General features: G+C 47.7%; 1 protein-coding gene across 1 annotated transcript in view; it reads right to left on the bottom strand.

The window, feature by feature from the left end:
* Window positions 1-17,497, bottom strand: part of tns2a (tensin 2a) — a 42,818-nt gene extending 25,321 nt beyond the window's left edge. The window contains exons 1-3 of the mRNA XM_076026628.1: window positions 16,894-17,497; window positions 4,660-4,765; window positions 4,294-4,331 (exon numbers count right to left, since the gene is read on the bottom strand). Coding sequence (XP_075882743.1) covers window positions 4,294-4,331; window positions 4,660-4,765; window positions 16,894-17,022 — 273 coding nt within the window. The 5' untranslated portion in view covers window positions 17,023-17,497. The remainder of the gene's footprint in view (window positions 1-4,293; window positions 4,332-4,659; window positions 4,766-16,893) is intronic.
* Between the last annotated feature and the right edge of the window lie 3,822 nt (window positions 17,498-21,319).

Here is a 21,319-nt window from a genome sequence, read left to right as displayed (position 1 = left end):
CATTCCTTATCTCCATTTTGCTCCTGCTGGCAAAATGAATGAATACAAATCTCATCACAACTCAGCACAAGGACGAGTGGGAAGCCGTGACGAGGTTTTCAGTCCGTTTTCGCAGCTATATTTCTGTCACCCTTTCATCCGGAGTGTATTCTCTTGATGCTATAAATAAAATTGAGACTGAGCGGGACTCAAATGGCCCCTGTCCCGATGAAAGGCTTCCATCGCGGGGCTCCAAAAGTCCAGAGGGTTGTGTCGCTTCTAACTCTCCAACTCCAGAGTTCAGAGGAGGAGAGACACAGCGGCAAATTAATAATAATGATAATGATGGAGATTTATCATAAAAACCAGCCGTGTAGCATCTGTGAAACAGCATCCCCAACCAAGCGGCTTTCAAGTGACTGCAGCCAGACGGGCAGATGTTGGTGTGGGCTGAACACAGAGTCAGTCAGAGAGTCTTCAGAATGTCTCCCTGACCAACGGAAATGCCTCTTCTGCATTAATGAGGCAGATGATGCCAGGAAATAGTCAGGGCCCACATCTCTCCGGCGCTCATCCTTCCTCATCAGCCCTCCTCATCTCCATCCTTCCATTCCATTTTGCCACAGGCCCACAGTCAACCTCTCCCACCCCTCTTGAATTCCCTCGTGGGCTGGATTTTCCACTTGGGGTCAGAGATAAGGAGGGACTGTTCTCTGAGAGAAGCACATGCCAAAATAAAACTGTTTATGGCATTCTGCTTTGTGTGTGTGTGTGTGTAGAGAGAGAGAGAGAGAGGGAGAGAGAGAGACCGAGTGTGTTTTTAATAGAACAGAGATGGGCCAGCTGGAGGCTGTTGACCTTGTGTGGCAAAGCGTGGGTGGAAGGGGGGAGGGAGGGGGATCGGCGGTGACAGGAGACGACCAGAGGAAACGTGCACGAGCGCACAGACTGGACTCGCCACGAGCTCCGATCATTTCACAAGAGTTCACACCCAACTGAATAATACACACGTCTCTTCCAATCTAGCTGGGGCTGTTTCTTCAGTCCAAGACAAACACGGCTGGAAACAAAAAGAGCCACCAGCTACAGTAGATCAGTAGATACAAAGCCTATTTGTTGACCCTCGACATTTCAGTTTCTCTCAGGAGCGAACGGGAACGTCAGGAACTGCTCGTTTCCAGCCGTTGGGATCCGACGACTTGTTTCATGAAGAAATGTTTGGTTGCCGACATCGAACTGCGTCTCGCAAAAAAAACTGTTCGGATAGGTCAAAGGAAACGCCCCCCAATCCCCCCCCCCCCGATTTAGCACTTCCAGGCAGACGGCAGGGTTTTTCCAGGGTTTCCGGAAAAAAAAACAAAAAACACAACAACACCGGACAGCGCCGACAACCGGGTGATTTATCGCTGGCGTAACGGGAAAGAACCTCCGCGTGAGGATGTAAGTGGAGAGGAGGATGACGTGGAGGAGGCAGCAGGAGGATAGAGAGCTAAGCAGCATGCAGGGAACAACTTTCCAAATCGGACCGTCGGAGGACACGAACGGTAGAGCAGCTGCCTAACAGCTGTGACAGGTGGGCAACTCTCCAGCAGAGATCTGCTACCACGGCTACTGATCATGCGAGCGTTGACAATCGCTGCAAAAAAGAAGAAAAAAAAAAGAAAAAAAAGAACAACAAGTACGCAGGCTTGTAAAACTCATGACATCCGTTCGTCCATCCGTCCGTCCGTCCGTCCTCCCCGGGCCCTCAGATTTACTCCTACGTTTAAAAACTTCTGATAAGAGCCGAGACGGACATTGCAGCCAGGCCTCCTCGCCCCGTCTTATCTGACTCCTCCCTTCCTGGGCAGCCCAGATGGATATCAGCGTCCAACAAGCCGTCAGCAACCCATCAACAACCGCACCGTACGGCTACCAGACGACATCCTGCGCCTCGTTCATTGATGACGCAGAATTCCTACCGTTTCTATCCTAAATCTATTTTCCCCGTACGTTTACCACTTGATCCCTGCTGTCTTTTTTTTTTTATTTCATTTTATTTATTCATCTAATGTAACCACTATTGTTGACTGTGCCGTTTAAAGCTTCAAGTCAAAATCCTGGTTCTGAGAAAAGCTTCAGAGAGACTCACACGTTAACCCAGACATGGACACGATTCAACCACCGTTCGGGGAGAAGCACCGCTGCCTGCTGCCTGCCTGCCTGCCAATATGAATCCTAATTTATTTCTAGTCTGGCTCATGTTTCCTCGCCGCACGCACTCGCACAGCTTTTACTTTTTGCACGGTCTCCGCCTGTGAAACAATACTTTGTTTTTACAAAGCGTCTGAGTGCCAGCTGCGTCGGGGCCCCAAGCTTGTCGAGGCAGAACGCGGCCCTCTGGTCACGGAAACTGTGTATCTTAACGCAAATTGTTTGAAATTTATGGGAATACCGCAGAAATACTGGCTCTGCAGGCAAAACGCTTGGTCCGTCTGACTGCTTCAAAGGAGCTGATTCGGTGAACTGTCAGTGGTAAATAATGACGTGTATTGTTGCTGCAGAAAAAGTGAAAAATGCTGGTCAATGAGAAATGAATCTGCCTGCAGAAGATCTTCTTCCTTCTGCACAATCCAGCTACTGTTGTTAAGTTTCTAAAACCAGGGCAGATATGCAATGCTAACCCTAACACTGAACCTGAGCCTAACCTCTTTGAGCAACGTAAGAAGGATTTATTATTATTTATTCAAGGCGCTTCATATTTAATATCGAAACGCAAAGTGTGTCGAACGCTGCCAGATAGACTTTGCTCTCAAGTTGCACAAAAAAAAACTACTATCAACCTTTGTTTGGATCAAACGTTGCATAAAGAGCAACGCTGTCCAGATAAAATAGCTCCGAGCAAGTAGCACAAAAAAAATAAAGAAACAAAGAAACAAAGACAAGAAAAACATATCACAAGTTGTGCCGATCTTATTTTTCATGTTTTAAAAGCCATCCTTTCATCTGGGAGGCTCGACCTCGGGGCTCCGCACAGAAAAAAGATGGCATCTGAGGACTGAGGCTGCTCTTTTGCCCCCGGTTCCCTTTCCGTCGTGCTCCTCAGCTTTGGCTTTGGGCTCAATCATAGCCTCAATCTTAGCCTCAATGTCAGGTTAAACCTCAGCTTCAATCTCAGCTTCATCTTCAATCTTAGTTTCATTTTCAGCATCAATCTCAGTTTTAGCTTCACTCAGTTTCAGCTTCAGCCTCAATCTCAGGTTAAGTTTCATCTTCAATCTCAGTTTCAGCCTTAATTTTAGCCTCAATCTCAGGTTAAACCTCACTTCAATCTCAGTTTCAATCTCAGGTTAAGTTTCAGCTTCAATATCAGATTCAATCTCAGCCTCAATCTCAGGTTAAACCTCAGCTTCAGCTTCAGCTTCATCCTCATCCTCAGCCCCAGATTCATCAGCCTCAACCTCAGCTTCAATCTCAGTTTAGCCTCAATCGCAGGGTCAGCTTTAGCTTCAATCTCAGCCTCATCCTCAGCTTCAATTTCAGCCTCAATCTCAGCCTCATCAGCCTCAACCTCAACTTCAATCTCAGTTTAGCCTCAATCTCAGGGTCAGCTTTAGCTTCGCTTTTAGCCTCAATCTCAGCCTCAACCTCTGCTTCAATCTCAGCTTCAGCCTCAGCCTCCGCTCGCTCTCTGTCACTCAGGCATTCCACCCCTCTGCATCCCTCTTGTCTATTCATGGCACCGTCGACCCTCCGTCAATGACCCTTTCACGGGGCCAGTGCAGTGGGCTGCTGCTGAGCAGGGCAGGGGCTTGCTGGCTCCTTCTGTTGGAATGCGGCTGAGCTGCCTTCACATTAGCGGGCGATCTCGAGACCTGTGGCCTCGCAGCCTCCGTCATGTGCCTTTTCACCACCACCACCAACGCACGCTGAGGAAGTCAGCGAAATCGGCGCTGTCACAGCGACCTATTAGAAAGTAGGCCAGTATACAGCCAGAGGCCTGTCTTGTGAACTTCGTGACACAGCACATTTAAAAAGACAACAACAAACAAGCAACAACGATATTTCTTATCCTATCTTCTGAGTTTGAGAAGCGGGCTCTTTATTTGCTCCTTCCAGTCGCAAGCCGTTGCAATGAACTTATCAAATCTGTGCTACAATGATGCAATATCATGACATTGAAATTCCTCTATTTCCTTAAAATGCACATGGAAAAAAAAAGCAATTCACAGAGATGTATAGACACACATCTTTGTGGTAATAGGAGACCACTCGTGTATAGTGAGTCCTCGCCCCTCAGTAACTGAGAAGAGGTGAAGTGAGCAGGTTGCTTACCTTTGCCTCGCATTTCCTGTGAATGGCTGTCTTGCATACTGTGGAGAATGGGCGAAAGGAAGAGACGGACAAAGAAAATGAGATGCGCATATAAATAACAACCGACTGTTTGCCGAGCATCTGAGACTTTCATTTGATTTTATCAGCTTTATTGCAGGCAAAAATTATAATCATGTTGCAGATTCTTCTTCTGATTCTCCTATTTTTCAGGGATGCTTCTCACACCCCTCCAAAAAAAAAAAAAAACTCTCCGCTTCACTTGAATCACACGTATTGAGATGTATTCTGCATTCTGCAGCTGTTCCTAGAAGCTTAATATTGTGCGTAAGTGAAGAGCGATGTGTCCGACACAGCTGAAGCACCGACCTCTGCAGAAGGAGCCCACGTTGTCCACGTTCTGCCGGCACACGCTGCACTGCCTCTTCTTCTTGAAGGTCTTCTCCTTGAAGATGTGGGGTTCCCCCTTAAGACCCTGCACACACAGAAATGCGGAAAAATTTGCATTTTACCAGAATGGACCGCAACCCTGAGTTCAGGAAGACTGAACCGGTGTTGAAAGTGGATGGATGGATGCAAAGCAGAACGGCAACGCGATCGCTTCAGCACTTTAAAATGCTGGAGTACGTGTTGGGTAATCCATTATCTGAGTGAGTCACTGCACACTTCCACCTTTTTCAGCCGTGACTGTGTGTGTGTGTGAATATGTAGATGCATGCGACACACATTCTTGACTCCTTCCTTCACTTGCGAACTTGTGCTCCGGTTGTGTAACGGTCTTCCAGTAATAATCCTTGCGGTTCCTGCCCAAACCTCACAATAATCCAGTGTGTGTGTGTGTGTGTGTGTGTGTGTGTGTGTGTGTGTGTGTGTGTGTGTGTCTCCACCCCACCAACTCTTTGTTTCCTAACATGGGATCAGCGCTGCAGATGAGCGGGGGCCCCGACGCGACTCTGCGGTGGCTTTGAACACGAGAGCAGGGCCGAGCGCGAGCGCTGCAACGCGTGTTTTCACACACGGCTACGTGAACGGGGGAGGGGTGTGGGACATGTGAACAAAAGAAGCGGCGTGCGCAAGGCCACGCAAACAAGCGCGAAGTCACTCTTGACAAGCAGCGCGCACGCCGCTGACACCCCCGGGGCCGCCGTCGCACCGCCGCGACGCGTCCGTGTTTTCCGTAAAGTCAATAAGTAAAGCGTTAAACACACATTCGGGCCTTTTGTTTTTCCCCCCCTGTAAGAGTGCTTGGTAACAAAGAAAAGTGAGCCGTTTGCACGCTTTTTCCATGAGGCGGCTGCTGCGACTCTGACTGGACAGTGTTTGGACAGCTGCCTGCCTGCCTGCCTGCCTGCCTGCCTGCCTGCCTGGCATGACGCTCTGCCAGCGCCTGTCCAGCTCTGCGGCTGCTGGCCTGCTCCGCTACAAGTGCGCACCCACCGCAGCAACCCGGAGGCTGGAGCTGCAGCCGGTGGGTGGCACCGGGACGTACTGGTGGGGTGATGTCTTCTGACTAACGGTGGTTGGTCGGTGAGGAGCATCCCCGGCCAAAACTGCAAGGTCGCCTCTGTCGGAAACTCAATTTCTCGTGTTTTTCTTTTTTGCTCGGTGTAACTTGGCTCGGCTGAACGCAAAATCCACACGGGCTTCATGAAAGTTTCATGTTCGTCTTCGCTCTGTCCAGATCTCATGAATCTCCAATTTGGCTTCTCGTCGACTCGCTCCAGGAGTCCACCCTTTCCTGAAAACAAGCAAAAAAAAACACAACAAGAGTTCCTTCCTCCAACATGCAGCTGAACGGGCCGGAGCCTCGACATCCGTCCCAGCGGCCACTCAATCACAACACAGAGCACCGCAGTTTGCCGCGCCAACTTCTACTTAAGCCCTCGTTACCACTCCAGCAACAATAGTCTTGTTTAGCGCGCTTGTGTGCGTTGAGTATACACACGAGGCCTGCGGTGGGTTTAAAAAAAAGCAACCGGTTGGTGTCAGCCAAGCCTGCGGAGGCGATGTGAGCGGAGAGATAAACCCGCCGAGGCCAGGGTGGCATTCTTTCTTTTCCATTTCAGACACAATCAACAGACCGCCGCACGGTCCGACCACAGGAAATCACGGGCCAGACACTCAGATGGTGATGCATGGTGACTGCCGAAGGCCGCACCAGGTCTTGTGTGGGTTTATGTTGGCATTCCGGTTCCATCAAGGGCCGTTCATCACAAACTCGGATGCGGATGAAAGCGTTTCATAATTGTAAGCATTTTGGCAACAGGTGGGCGTTAGGAGCAGGTCTGTCTCACAAAGATCGCGGGCGATGTACCATCTCTCATGCAAGTTCAGTTTCTTGGTGTTGCTGGACTTTATTATTTTTGCGCAATTGTGACTTGCGCTTTGGGTCAGTAAAACCACTTCTGTGGGAACAAAGTGTTCATTTAAGTCGTAGAACTAGTTTGAGGATTTCGCAAGGACATCAATTAAATGTGATTCTTCATATTCAGTGCTGCTTTAAAGCCCAAAAGAGCCAATGAGTTTATTAATTAATTTCATCTAAACCATAGAAAAACCTGTTAAAGCACATTAAAATGACTCATTTGAAAAGAAAGACGCAGCTCACTGCAGTACTAACATGCAGTAATGTGGTTGTGTTTTTTCGAAAGAAAGGGAGGGAGAAAGAGAAAAGTAATAGCAACTCTAAGAACTCCTTGCACCTTAAAACTGAATAATTCCCCCAAAAATGCACAAATTGAACTGAATTGACTTTGGTTTAAAAAAGAAGAAGAAAGGAAAGAACATTGAAGTCTAACATTTTTACACACTTTAGTTTAAATTGTGCTACATTCCTTTTTTTAAACTCTAAAGCCAGAAAAAAAAAACAACTGCTGAGGTGAGACCAAAGAGAAAATCACGGTAAAAAGCAGTTCTCAACTTTGAAGAGGAAGCAGAAAAACAACCGGTGGAGCTGAGCCCAGACCCCAGGATAATAATTACTGTCACCACTGCGATGCATGAAAAAAACCTTCATCCGGCAACATGTGTTATTCTGCATACGGCGCCCAGAGCTAATATATAGACTGTCAGTAGCTTGTTTGTCACCGCGACCAGCCAGGAAGAAACTGAACGAGAAATTTCAGCAGAGAAAACTTCTTGCCGGAAGTTTGGCTGAATTAGACTGACTTGCGATTAATTATTTGAGTGATAAACAACCCTGAACACGTTAGTAAAAAAAAAACAAAAACAACATCCACCAGCAAGAACCTGCCTCTTGCCAATAAAGTGACAGCCACTGAAAAAAAAGAAAGAAAAAAAAAAGCGCTACCTGAGGCCTTGAGGGAGGAAGCGCACAAACACACACACTCACTCACGTGTCACGGTCTCTCCCTGCAGACGGTGGAAACAGACAACCTTCCCATTTCCTCTTCCAGTCCCTATATCGCGCCCCCACTGTGCCTGCTCGGACAGACACCACCTCCCTCCTCCTGCAACATCTGCTAAGCACAAGAACGTCCTTTTTCGAATATTTTTAGCCTTCTGGCAGAAGAAAAAAAAAAAAAAAACGGAGTCAAAGAGACGCTTTCTTACCCCCCAAAAAAATCCCTCCCTCCTTTGCTGCACGTCTGCCAGCTGTCGCTCCAAAAAAAAAACAAAAAAACAAACAGTGGCTGGATTGAAGCAGAGGGGAGGTGGAGGCACATCCACAAGCAATTCACACATGGGCAGGAATCAATGCACAGAAATGAAAAACAAAAAAAAACAAACAAAACCAAACAAACACATACATACAGAAACGCAGCCATTTGTATCTCTGGAAACTTTTCTTCCATTTTGCCTCTTTTCCAAATATAGCCGTGATATTTAGACAATGATGGGCATTGTGTGCGTGCGAGGGCTCCGTGACCTCAGCCTCAGCTGCAGATGGTCAGCGAGGGCACACTCACCGCCGACCAAGTACACTACTTGGGGAGGGGAAGGGGGGGGAAAACACTCCTGTCATGAGAGGAACTCCGCCATTGTCACTTTGTGACAGCGCTTTGTCTCCGCCGTCTTTTGATTGTTTGTTGATTTCTGGCCGAGCTTTGTGTCGGTCCCCCACTGGCGAAGGTCTAAGAGAGCGCGATGAAACACAGCGTCACAGCTGGCACAGTTTAAAGGCGGCGTCAGAGGCCGCGGTGACGGTGTGACGCAACGCAGAGCGCTGGATTCACCCCGCTGGAAAGGTCCATGCGTGTTTTGTCAGTAACGGCTAATGTTGCACTTCACAGTGAGCGCTTATCCCCGGCTTCACGGTCCAAGTCAAGTGACATCTCTTGAAGCCTTTAAAAAAAACATTCTTCACATATCTTTGCCTGAAGACATAACAAAACACTGCCTGAAAAAAAAAAAAAAAAAATCCTATCATGACTGTACGGGGAAGCAGCGGTGAATGAGGTATACCAGTATTGTGAATTTTACTGTATCATGATGTTAAAGTGTATCATTATCATTGTGCACATCATATGATATGCTTTTGAACAATTAAGGTGTCTTTTAGGCCAAAGTGTCCTTTCTCTTTGCTGCTGTATAAAAGTGGGGGAATGGGAACTTGAGCTACTTTAAGTCAGCCAATGCTCTAATTGTTCTTTTCCTGCCATAACATCAATAAAGGACTTGGCCTATTCAAAAAAAAGTGGTACAAACTAGATATACAAGAAGCCCACGTTTCCCACTCCAGCAATAATATCAAATGTCTCAGGTTAAAGGACTTTCCCAGTCGTCTCAGTATTTTAAAAAAAAGACCTACCAAGAAACTCACAAAGCATTTTTTGGCCTTCGATGATTGTTAGTGAGTTGAATACAATAGCACTTATTCAGGTTTGTATTTGTGACTGCTCAGGTACTAAAAAAAAAAGAAATCCCACCCTCCATTCAGAGTTGCACACAGAAGCCGGTGCCTGAGTTCCTGCATCATTTGTTGGCCACAAGGGAGGCCAACGTGTGCGTATGTGTGTGTGTGTGTGTGTGTGTGTGTGTGTGTGTGTTTGTGCGCGTGTATTTTTCCAAATGTGTGTCAATTCACGTGTTCATGTTTATGTACACGCTTGTCTCCAAAGGGTGGGGACAGAGCAGCGACGGGAACAGAAAGTGCCTGTTCCTGAACGTGAGGTCAGTGCTCCGGCATGATGCACTTCCGTTTAGCAGGACTCCCGCTGCTAACGCGCGCACACAAACACAGAATGGTCCTATTGCCTACAAGATCAGCCACTGTAGCTGCTGATCTGGACTAGGAAATAAACACCCCAGTGTTTGCAAGAAAATATCACCCTTGTGTTTCCAAACGATCTCAGCACGTGTCATCCAGGGGTTGACCATTAAGTCACGGTTTGGCAAGTCGTCTATCTGATCAGATTGCAGCCAAAGAAAATCCCCCGCTGCCCTTCGATATGGTTGGTGCATACCATTTGCATCCTTTCCCTCTTTAGTGCTGCAGGGACTCCCCCCCCATCCCAGGTGAGAGTGAGTGAAAGGCTGCTACTGTAAATCTCAGCCCAGAGCAACCTTCATTGGAAAAGTGAACACCCAACAGGGGGGCGTCCCGAGTAAACACAGACATCGTGGTCTAATTCTGGCCCATCGAACCACTCTGTCACACCGCCCAGTAATTACAAATACAGAATGCCCACTGCAATGCCAGTACAGTGACAGTATTGTCGGCCACTGACAGCCAAAAGAACCACATGGCTTTAGAACTGTACCCGAAGGAGGAAGTTCCACCCTACGTTTTTCCTTTTTTACCAACAGAATATCAAGCTTTAATCAAAGACTCCACCCTCAGCTTCACTGTGACCGCTGTGTGCGCCGTACATACAGTACACTTCATACGGGAGGAAAATTGCTAATGACAGGCCTGTTATCAGAAGAGGAAAGGTTGGGGAGAGCCTGTACAATGTTATCATGCTGTCAATCCGCCACCCCCTTTCCTCGGGGCCGCAAGGCAGGATGGGAAGTCTGACAACACCAAAGGGCCAGTGCGTGACCCAATGTAAACCTAGTGTCGGGAAGGAAAACATACACACGGCTATACGCAAGAAGACAGTGGGCTGTGAATCAAACTATCTGTGCAAAGCATCAGTCACAGCTGCCAGATTTGTAGTCACAGCATCCACTCTTGGGGCAGATTTAACTAAATCTGCAGCATGTTCTCTGTGCTTTAGGGCTATTTCTCTTCACAAGGGCTCCAGATAGACATAAATCATTGTACAACTTTCATTACTGTACTATACAAAGATACTCAGCAACACTTTAAGCCATCAGAATGACACGGAATCACAAAAAGTACATTAAAAACGGTTAAACATGCCGCTCTTTTAAATATATATTATATATATATTATATATATATAATATTTAATGTTCACGAGTATGAAGCTAAACCGCAGCTCGCGAGGAAAACCCCAACTTTTCCCGCTCCTCGGACACTGTGACGTCGACAAAAAGTGACGGTCGATGACGCAGTTACATTGCGGAGGGTGGAGATGGTGTGTGTGTGTGTGTGTGTGTGTGTGTGGGGGGGGGTCTACTTACTTAATACATCACATGACACACAGACCCCTTCGCCCCCTCCTACCTTTTAAAGAACACGTCACATCATTTTAATGTCATACTAAATAATTCCGCCATGCTGCGTTTGTGTGAGAAAAACCATGGCGTAACTTGTCGGCGCAACTTGTTTGTAGCCGCGTTTAAGCTACTTGTGTAAGCTTGTTAAGCCTGTTAAGTACGTCCGGAGTGATGTGTACTGCCACTTATAACACCACGGACACTTAAAACACACGGCGCATGTGCAGTTAAGACAGCGAGGCGAGTCGCAGCATCATGACCAACTTCGAGAAACTGAAATTCCTCCTGAGTACGACACTACCAATACCACCACACCACCACTACTACAACTACTACTAGTAGTACTACAACGACTACTAGTACTACTAGTATTACTATAACTGTAATGTACAGGCTAATGAAACGTTCGCCTACCTTGTTCGCTTTCCCGCTAATCATGGTCCTGCCCGGTTTAAACGCAGCCCCTCATCCTCGGTGCGACCATCAGCAACACGGCGTGAGACTGGAGACAACTTGTTTTCCTTGCCCCGGTCCACCCTCTACACACGACTGGTGCCTGGTGGGCGGGGTCACGCGTCCCTGGGAGCGCGCGTGGAGTACTATTACCGCAGCTACGCCTCCTGATTGGTCAAATCCCAGAGGGGAGCGCTGGAATAGTCGAGACCGATTGGCCACTACTCAGACCGTGTACTTGGAGGAAAACCTGAGTGAGGTGATGCATTCAGAGTTTCTGTTTGCTCAGTGGCTCTTATTTATTTATTTATTTATTTATTTATTTATTTATTTATTCAAACGCTCAGTCTAGAGGGACGTATGCAAAGTGTTTCAGACCTAAAGGGCTTTTAAATTCTACTTGCCAACTTGAACTTTCAAGCATACACGTTAGCACCATCTTCTAATCGTGGAACGTTTTTAAGTACAAGTTCCACGTGCACCTGGGTCGGGTTCCTCCGTCTGTTTACACCAACCAGCAGAGCATAAGTGGGAGCAAACGTCATGCTGTCCTCATAAAAAAAAGAAAAGAAAAAAAACAAGTACTTTCCGGTGCGATTCGATATCGCTTTGTGTGTAGCGCCATGTGAAAACACCACAGTAGCACTGTGACTTTCTATAGACATTTTTGTGCAAAGTAACCTTTGCTGGAACAAACCATGGCGCAAACGCATACAGCTGTACCCTGACCAACACCTGCACAGACACTTCTGCACACTTGTGCATCTGTAGCGACACCCGGTGGTGAGTAGGAGAAACGCGTTTACTCCCCCCCCCCCAACTCTTTATATTGTTCTCTTTCTTTGCACATCAAAGTTATCCAGCTAAATAAATCCTTGAGAATAGATAAATAAACAGATGACATCATACGACCAAAGACATGTGTGTTGTGCATTTATTTATTTTGCGAGGTACCAAATGGACCAGCAGGCTGAGACCCTTATGCTTGTCATTATACAGAATTTATATCCCAGCGTGCCTATAGGTTCATTCCTTTTGATTTGCCTGCCTCACATTGTTAGCCCATAATGTCCCCCAGCCGCTGACTCGTAATGCACGCAGCATTACTTCTGTCTGGTGCCTCAATCTTTTAGTCACTTCCATATGTGTTTGACGGACGGGCAGGTTAACAAAAGCATCACAGTAAACCCCCCCACCAATCAGTGGCTGCGGGTCATGATGATGTACAGTATGAACAGAAACAACACGTGCGGCAACCCTGTGTGCTCACTTTCCAAGAATTTCCGGCTTGCATTTGAAAGAAAAAAGTAAAACCGATAGACTGGGGGTGGAGGGAGGCGCTCCCATTGTTTTTGGTTCATTTTCTTTTTGATCATACCAGGCTGAGTGGGAACAGGCGGAGTCAAAGCAGAGGTGGATTTTGGAAGCAGAGAGAAAGGCATTCGGTGAGAAGCGTAAACGCACGGGGTCGTGTGCAAGACTAACAAAAAAGACCGAGGGGGCCATGAGAGACAGGAAGCCAGTGCTTGGGATTGGAATGAGGGGTGACTTGGTGAGCAAAGTGGGGGAGGGTCTCACTGGAAGAAGGATGGGGATGAGGAAAGAAGGGGAGCGGGGTGCGGGCTTGGGAAGGGGAGCGGCTTGTAAATCCTACACGAACATTTCGGAATGACCACGGCCTGAACCGCAGCGCAATGCAACACCGCGGGCCTCAGCTTGAGGTGCCACAAGTGTGCCAGGTGTGTTTCTGCATGGTGCATGAAGGGAAGCTGGAGGACAAGGGGGGGCGAAAGGAGGTAAACGTGAGGGGCTGTGGTGGTGGTGGTGGTGGTGGTGGGGATAAAGTTGGGACTCGAGCCAACAGGAAATGAGGGGAGGAGGGTAAAAAAAAAAAGAGGGGGCGGCTCGTCGAAAGGATTGTGCAAGACAGCACCGCGCCAAACCCTGATAAGGTGCAGCTGTTGGAGGAGCATGAGTCCGAGGGAGCGAGAGTGTGTGAGGCGCAGGGGCCGAGCACGTGCTCAGGTTGATTGTGCCCGAGAGCTCAATGAAAACTCCTGGCGTTCAGGGCCAACGTTTTCAAAACAACTGGGCGTGCATCAACACCTCTCCTCCAACCACCTCCACCCTCTGACATTTTTGGGCGAGGGACGAGGAGGAAAAAAAATAAAACGATCCTGCGTATTTGGCACCGTGGTGTTTCTTTTAAGGGTGGTGCTGGCCTCCGTTGTTTTCTTTCAGCCTTCGACCAGGGTGGAAATGGTTTATGTCCTTCCCGTTTCTCCCCGCGGTCGTCTTTTCATGCCCGTGCCCGCCGCGCATGACAACAACAACAACAAGAACGAGGAGAAGCATTCCTCAATCGTCGGCTTCGGCGTTTCGGGGACGGCTGAAGCCGCAGGAATCTGCTTGGCGACAGCCACCCTCTGAGAACCCAGAGTCCACAAAGGGAATTAAAACGTGTACGAGTGTGTGACTTTTCCTCCCTCTCTTCGTCTTTCTCCTCTTTTCTGGGTCTCGGGGGCACCTATATTTAACCCTCCCGGTCAATGCTGCTTACTGAGTTGGGTGTGCGCGCGCGTGTATGTGTGTGTGTGTGTTATGTGTGTGTGTTTGTCATGGAGGCCTGTGGCTAAAAGCCTCAGAAATCTGTCATGGCCATTTCAAAACGTTCTCTCGCTCTTGAGAAATTATAGGGACGCAAGATAAATGCGCGCAAAAACCACTGTCACCGCACCAGGTCTGGATGTATTCATAGAGTCAAAAACACACACACACACACGCATGCAGAGGCGCAAACACAAGTTTGAGTTTTTAGTCCAAACAGCGGTTTCGACCGAATGCAAAGGTGTAGGAAAACTACAAACGGCTACCGAGGTGGAAGCCGTGGAACACAGTGCTTGCAATGGCCAGCAGGGGGCGACTCCGCTCGTTTTGGACAGTACTTAACCCTATGATAAGACCTCTCCCCATTCCGCTAGCCGCCGCCGCGGGAAACGTTTTTCGCTGGAGTTTACGGGCCTGACAGCCGGCTCCAAGTTTCCTCGATGCGGCATTGTGTTTTTGTCATAAATCAACGGCCGGTGTCGAGAAAATAAAGCACAGCCAGAATGTGGCTTTTGATTGACGCTCCCCACGGAGCGCACACAGTCAGACTCTCCAATCAGTGCTGAGTGCCATCTGATTCTCTGTATCTATGAAAGTCCCTTGTAGAGCCACAAAAAGGCAGAAATGATGAGAAAACCGAAGCTTGATTATGTTCTGTGGTTCAGTGTTTCACTTTTGTGGCTCCCATTTTACGAGTTAACGTTCCTTTAGTTAGCCAGGTGTTGGCCCTCTGAGACCACCTTGTATTTTTGTCCCCTGTGGGAGGTTTAACAAAGCAGCGTTTTCGTCAGGAGGCTTTAAACAGAAGGCTAAATATGCCGCTTCTGTAACCCTAAAGAGTCTTTGCCTCATTTCATCACACAAAATAAATATCTGAAAAGGGTAGAACATGGGGACCTTTGAAAGCTTTCTTTGTTTATATGAAGTAAAACAAAACACGGCTCAATAGCTTCGCTGGAACTCAAGTGCCGTCCTTAAGTTCACGGCACAAGACTGTGCCGCTGGATTCCTGAATAAAACATGAAATAAAGACGCCTCACTCATGCCAGTCTTCACCACATCAATAGCATGTTTTGGGGGGTTTTAAAGGACTAAAATCAGCCAGCGACTTGGTCGATGGGAATGTAAACATCCAAGAGGCTTTATGTGCTCTGTGCAGTCGTTTCAACGAATAAACAAAAGCACAAATCTCTCCCAGCAGAGGAGAAACACGTCGCGTTAAAACAAAGTGCAATAAACATCCCTTTCCCAGGATCCATGACGTAAGATTCGCAAATTATATAATCCAGCTCCCACAAAGTCTGTGCTGTTAGTCAAACCGGGGGGATGTATGTGAGGGATGTTTGCAGCTGGCCAGCGATTACGACACATCATCACACTTCCAGCTCCACCAGAAAACAACTTTGACAATAATAATGACCATCGTGATGGCTTTTATGTTGAAAAATATGCATAAAAGAGCATTAAGAAGGAAAAAATAAACAGAAGGTGACCACACGAGACCCTCTGGTTCCCACACCTCCCCCGCACACTCCCTGCAGAGGGGTCGACCACATCGGGATGACGTCGTCCAGAGGGCTCCATGTTCCCACGCTGCTCAGCATGTGATAGCGAGCCCCGGGGACCGCCGTTCAGCTTCCAGCGCTCACACAGGCTCAACAAGGGAACCAAAAAAACGTGCACATCTGGATGGCCTGCATGGCGATCCGGCGCGGCGGTCAAGGCTCTCCGAGTTCTCCAAACATCACGCCAGGATGTCTCAAGACTCCGGAGCCTCCACTTCCACTGACACTGTCACACATTGTGTCGAGTCCCCAGCAGCAGCAGCAGCAGCAGCAGCAGTGAGGACATCTCAACAGTGCCATTGTGTCTACACAGATGTGACCTCAGACTTCGGAAGGCGCCGTCGTCACGCGCATCACCGTTTGAATGGAGGCCAAAGCAAAACGCAGGCGCCAATCTTGCCGTAACCCCGGTGTAAACAGCACTTCCCATCGCTGCTCAGCTCTGTTTGCTCCCCACGTGTCAGCGACGCACGTACAACTCATTCTCAGACACTTTGGAATCAGAGCTAGTTCCCGGCATTAATGGTTCACACATGGCTCTGATGATGATAACGCACCGATCTGATGCTGCTAATGGATGCCAGACCTTCGCTTGGCCACCCTCGAGGAAACTCCCACTCCGTGTTGTGTCGTGTCTGTCATGTTGCGACATCCCGATGCATACATTCCTTCAGATCATTGCTTTTCCTCTGAGTTTTTCGAAAAGTCAAATTAATAAACAGAAAATACGGATTTGTGTGTTGATCGCAGTCTCAGGCCGCTTTATCCCTCGTCTGCTCGTTCATGCTTTCTACCTGAAGGCGTCGGAGTGATTTTAAATTTCAGTAGAGCACAGCCTCCAGCGACCTTGCACGAGGTATTCCAATCAACATGCGTCCAGCCAAAACTGCAAAACGCATTGAGGAAAATTTGTGGTGTTGTATCTTAACTGCATTTTTGACTTAAAAAATGGGAAAACAAATATTTTAAAGCTCCAAAAAAGCAAAACAATATTTTTCTAGTGTCGAAAAAGAACAACTACAAAATAAATAAATAAATGCAAAACCACTGCAGATCTGCAGAAAATTGAATATTTAGCCCTGAGTTTACATGCTCATACCGGGGCTAAAACTGAAGTTTTCCAAATGTGACTTAGGTGGCAACAACAAGCTGGTCGCAGAGGGCACTGGCAGAGTAAACACGTCACTAAAACAGCCTGCAGAGCAATTTTCTCACAACACGGGGATTTAATTATTTCATCACCTGACTGTCTGAATGAATCATCGCTCACTGAATTCTTATTTCCTGACGACGCTGGAAAACATAAATCCCAAAACACCAGATTCTCCCCTTTTTTCACTTTCTTCTTCTTGTTATTGTCGTTCAACCTTTGACCCGATCGCAACACTGACCTTCTGCAGCCTCATCCTGCCGCTGTCGCTCCTCTCCACGCTCCTTCTCTTCAGAGACGAGCTCCTGGTCACCGGCACTGGCTGCACCTCTTCCACTGCGCACCAGTCCGAGCTCAGGACGCAACCCATAAGGGTGGACGTTCAGTCTAGACCCTGCGCACTTGTTCCTCCTCCTCCTCCTCCTCTGCTCTCCTCTCCGTTCTGCTCCTGGCCCGACTCCTGACTCGCTCCCTCTGCGTCCCCGGCTGGAGGGAGAGAGCAGGGGGGCAGAGGGAGGGGGAGGGGTGCCCCTGTCCAGCTGTTTTTGTCAGCTGGAGAGGAGCGGAGCGAGGCCCTTCCCCTTTTCCTGGCTGTGTTTCAGGGGACGGAGGGAAGGATATGCCGCTGCCCCGCCGCCTTCCCCCTGCACACGCACTTTAAAAAAAGAAACACCTCCTCTCCTCGCTCTGGGCTCGGCTGCACACGCGTGGACTCCCTATTCCTCCGCGGCGGCCGACGCCGACTTGAATCCCCTCGCTGAGTCTCCCTCCACCACTGCCTCATCACACCTGGATCCGGCCAAAAACCTTCCAGCCTCACGCTGTTCCCTCTCCCACCTCTGCCAGCCCACCTCACTTCTCGCCTGAGAACCCAGTTAGCTCCTCCGTCCCTCCGTTCCTCCCTCACTCCCTCCTGCTTCTCCTCTCGCCCCTGGACTGGCGTCGCCTCACTCTTACATATACAATCACCTCTCTGTTCTCACCCCCACCCATCTCTCCTCCTCGCCGGCTTCCTGCTCACGCTGGGAGTCTCCCCTCGGCTGGGCTGGGCTGAGGGCAGCGCACGGTCGGTATTGTCTAGGAAAACAACGGCTTGAAGCGGCAGCTGTGCGTGATGCCGGACGGGACAGCAGCTCAGAGCCAGGCCAAGCAGGGATCATGTTTACTCTGCACTTAAAAAAACTTGTTGCAGTGGACTGAAGACACTGCCAGGGGTCTTTTTGGTAACTTTTTGTCTGGGTTCTAGAGAGGAGGAAACGGAGGAAGCATCACGAACAATGAGGCAGTGGTGGTGCTGGTGCTGGTGGGGGTGCTAGTTGGGGGGTTGTTAGTGTTCAGATGTGGGACAACCAGGAAAGATTTGAGCCTCTCTTGCAGCCTCTCTTGCTGTTGTTTATTTCGTCTCCCCTGTGTGTTTTGGCCACAAAGCGTGAGCTCCGAGGGTTTTTGGAGGAGTGAGGCTGGAACCCTTAAAAGGGAAATTCTTGATGCGACTCCAATCCCCACTCCCCCACTCCATGATTATATTTACACACTGCTCCCCCAACTCCCACTTCACTCTATTCTCCCATTTGTTCCTTTTTTAATGTCTCGCTCGTCTCCCCGGCCCTGACGTTGATGGTGTTTTTATTAGTCCTCCAGGTGTCCTTCCTTCCTGTCTCCATCCATCCATCTCTCTCTGTCCTCCTCTCATATTTTTTTTTTTTGCTCTGCTCCAAGCCAGCCCCCTCCAATATATGTGCTGTTCAGGCACGAGTCTCAGACATGAGCTCACAACGCCGCCACAGACGGAGTTTACAACCAGCCCCCCTCCTGGTTTTACATGCCAAGAAATGAACTCCTAATCAACTCAGGTGCTGGCAAAGTTCTCCTCTGGTCGCTGGAAAATATGACAGCAAACAAAGGAGTAGCCACGGCCGGTATGTGACATTCTGTTAATTTCATGGTAATAAATAAAGAGAAAAAAAGAATTCCAGGGGAAGAATATGATGCAGAAGAAGAAGAAGAAGAAGCCGAGGCAAAGACGTGGCTACCGTCCTGCAGCATTCCTGACTTGAATCACTTTCAGGCTGGATCAGTGAAGATTAACGACATATTTCTGGTGTACAGAGTTTTTTTTTTCCTTCTGGATAAGGCAAGGCAGTAAAAAAAAAAAAAAAAAAAGTCAAAAGGATAAAGCCTCGGATACAAGCAGAAGAAGAGGAGACAAATCAGGTCCAAATATGGGAAAACAGATGAGCGGCAAAGTAATTTTGATTTGGAGGAACATAAGGAGAGCAAATAAAAGAGGCGGTGATGTCAGGCCTGATGATACCTGAGTCTCCCAACTGACTGGAACCATCTCCAGCCCTGAGGTGCCCCCATATTAACGACCACCTCAGTTCTTTTCCTCTTCTTCGGCTAAACCTTAAGCTGTCTGAAAACTTTGAAGCATTTGCAGCGAACTCTCGTGAAGCCAAGGTCTGCAGTCATCCATGCCAAGGGCGTGTGAGTTGTGTGCGGTGTGTGTGTGTGTGTGTGTGTGTGTGTGTGTGTGTGTGTGTGCGTGCGCACTGGTTGAACCCACAGCTCATCTAGCATGAACACAGGCCTACCACATGTAGATGATAGATACACTGCCTCTCTCTCTGCGACCCATCCTCCTCCAAGAACGCAAAGAGCTTCACTGAGACTGAGCAACTTTTATCTTTACCGCAACAGACCCATTGGGCGACACAGTGCTGGAATTAAGTGTCTGCTCAGAGGGAGGCGGGCTGCAGCGTTGGAATCGAAGCGGCTCGGTCTACCCGAGAGTCTCGATTTGTCATGTTGACAGCGGGCTCAAAGTCTGACTGCATCACGACTGCATCCAGGGAGAATGAAATCTGGCGAGGTTAAACTGCACGAGGCCTTTTTGCATGACGACGTACTAAAGTGGAACACCGCTGAGAATTATGACGTGTTTTCACCAGAAATCTGAAGAACAAACGGAAGTCACAGGAACAAAACAAAGACTTTTAAAAACAAAAAACCTTTCGGTGGAGAAAAACACTTCCTTCCATCTCCATCTTTAACGGAGACATCAAATCTGACACTTGAGCACACAGAGAGGAGACAAAAGCCGGAAACAAGTGTCTCCAGACCCCCCCCCCCCAAAAAAAGTGTATAGCTCGTTAAGGTGGAACATTTGGGTGGAGACTGGGATTGAATGTTTATCAGGCTATAAATGTTTCATGTCACACTCATTGAGATTATCTTGCTTCTGGAAAAACAGAAAAAAAAAAAAAAAAAAAACTGGCACCGATGACAGTTATGGAGTTTCAGCCGTGAATCTGCAGCGCTGGGGAAGGACACAGACTTCCTGTCCGGCCAAAACTGCTGTGAAAAAAAAAATGTTTTCACAGCAGATTTCAGCTCAACAATGGATTTTTATTTTGAAGACCTCTATATTTAACCCCTATCCGTGTGTAGAGAAACAATCCTGAAAGAAAGCAAGCCCCCTTAAAATCGCAGTGGAGAGGTTTTTAGCCAAGGGCTCACTTGGGAAAGAACACACACACACACACACACACACACACACACACACACACACACACACACACACACACACACACACACACACAAAAAAAAAAAAAAAAAAAAAAAAAAAAAAAAAAATCAAAAATCAAAAAGCCGTATTATCATCATCAACAACCCGTTAAAAACCCAATGAGAGATTGAGAAAATGAAGAGAAAAAAAATAAATACTTCATATAAAAAATATTACCTGAAATCAAAACCCAAATCTGTTGTGCTCGACAGTGGCAAATTGTTAAAGGCAATAAATAATAAAAAAAAAAGATTGCAGAGCTGCTGCTGGCATCGTCGCGTTTTCTCTTGGTTCGGGTCTTCTGGCGATGACGCCAGTTCAGAGAGGAAGTATTGTTCCACACGTAATAAACACCCGATGCGCGCTTGAGTTCCCGACGACGTGCGGACGTTTGAGGGAAGAGCTCCACTCAGTGGCGTCTGGTCGTCATTTTTATTTTTATTTTTATTATTCTTTATTTTTTTGCGAGTGGCCCTGCGGTTACTGTGCACACATTGAAACACAAGTTTCCAACAGACATGGAATGCTTTATTGAGAGGGGAAACAACACTGTGCAAGAGCAAAGAGGAACAGCACCGCTAACAGCAGCGAGCCCAAGAGTGGACCTTTTTGGGTATAGCGGGATACACTGAAGTGAAACTACAGGCAAAACAATACACTTCTCACTCGTTCCAAGCCGTCCAGCATTTACTGCATGGCTTCCAGCATCAGGGGCACCAGTGCTGCATGGGTTGGTGAAAACATAGTATGCTATTAACGGGTTAAGTTAGGGTAAATGGACTTGTTAAATGGACTTGTTCTTGTGATCTTGAAAACGCAACAGCAGAAATGCTTTTTCATTTTAAGAACGGAGCAGCACTATTTGACTCATAATTAAAATCGTTAATAAATCAATCTGCATTTTCATTTTCTTATTCAAGAGTGCTCATTCTTGTACTTAAATGAAAATGAAAATGAAATAGACATTTGAGATCACGTTTTCAAAACATGCACCAGCAAAGAGTTACCAAAATTCAATTTGGAATGTAACGTTTGAAAATTAAAAAGCAACAGCCACGTTTATTTTAAGTGAAAATTCATGACAATTATCTACTTTTAG

The sequence above is a fragment of the Nelusetta ayraudi genome, unplaced genomic scaffold, assembly GCF_046127955.1.
Source record: "Nelusetta ayraudi isolate G7.1 ecotype Tasmania unplaced genomic scaffold, CSIRO-AGI_Nayr_v1 ptg000019l, whole genome shotgun sequence".
Classification (NCBI taxonomy): domain Eukaryota; kingdom Metazoa; phylum Chordata; class Actinopteri; order Tetraodontiformes; family Monacanthidae; genus Nelusetta; species Nelusetta ayraudi.
Note: the sequence above shows the minus strand (reverse complement) of the source record. Positions and strands in the feature narration are given on the sequence as shown.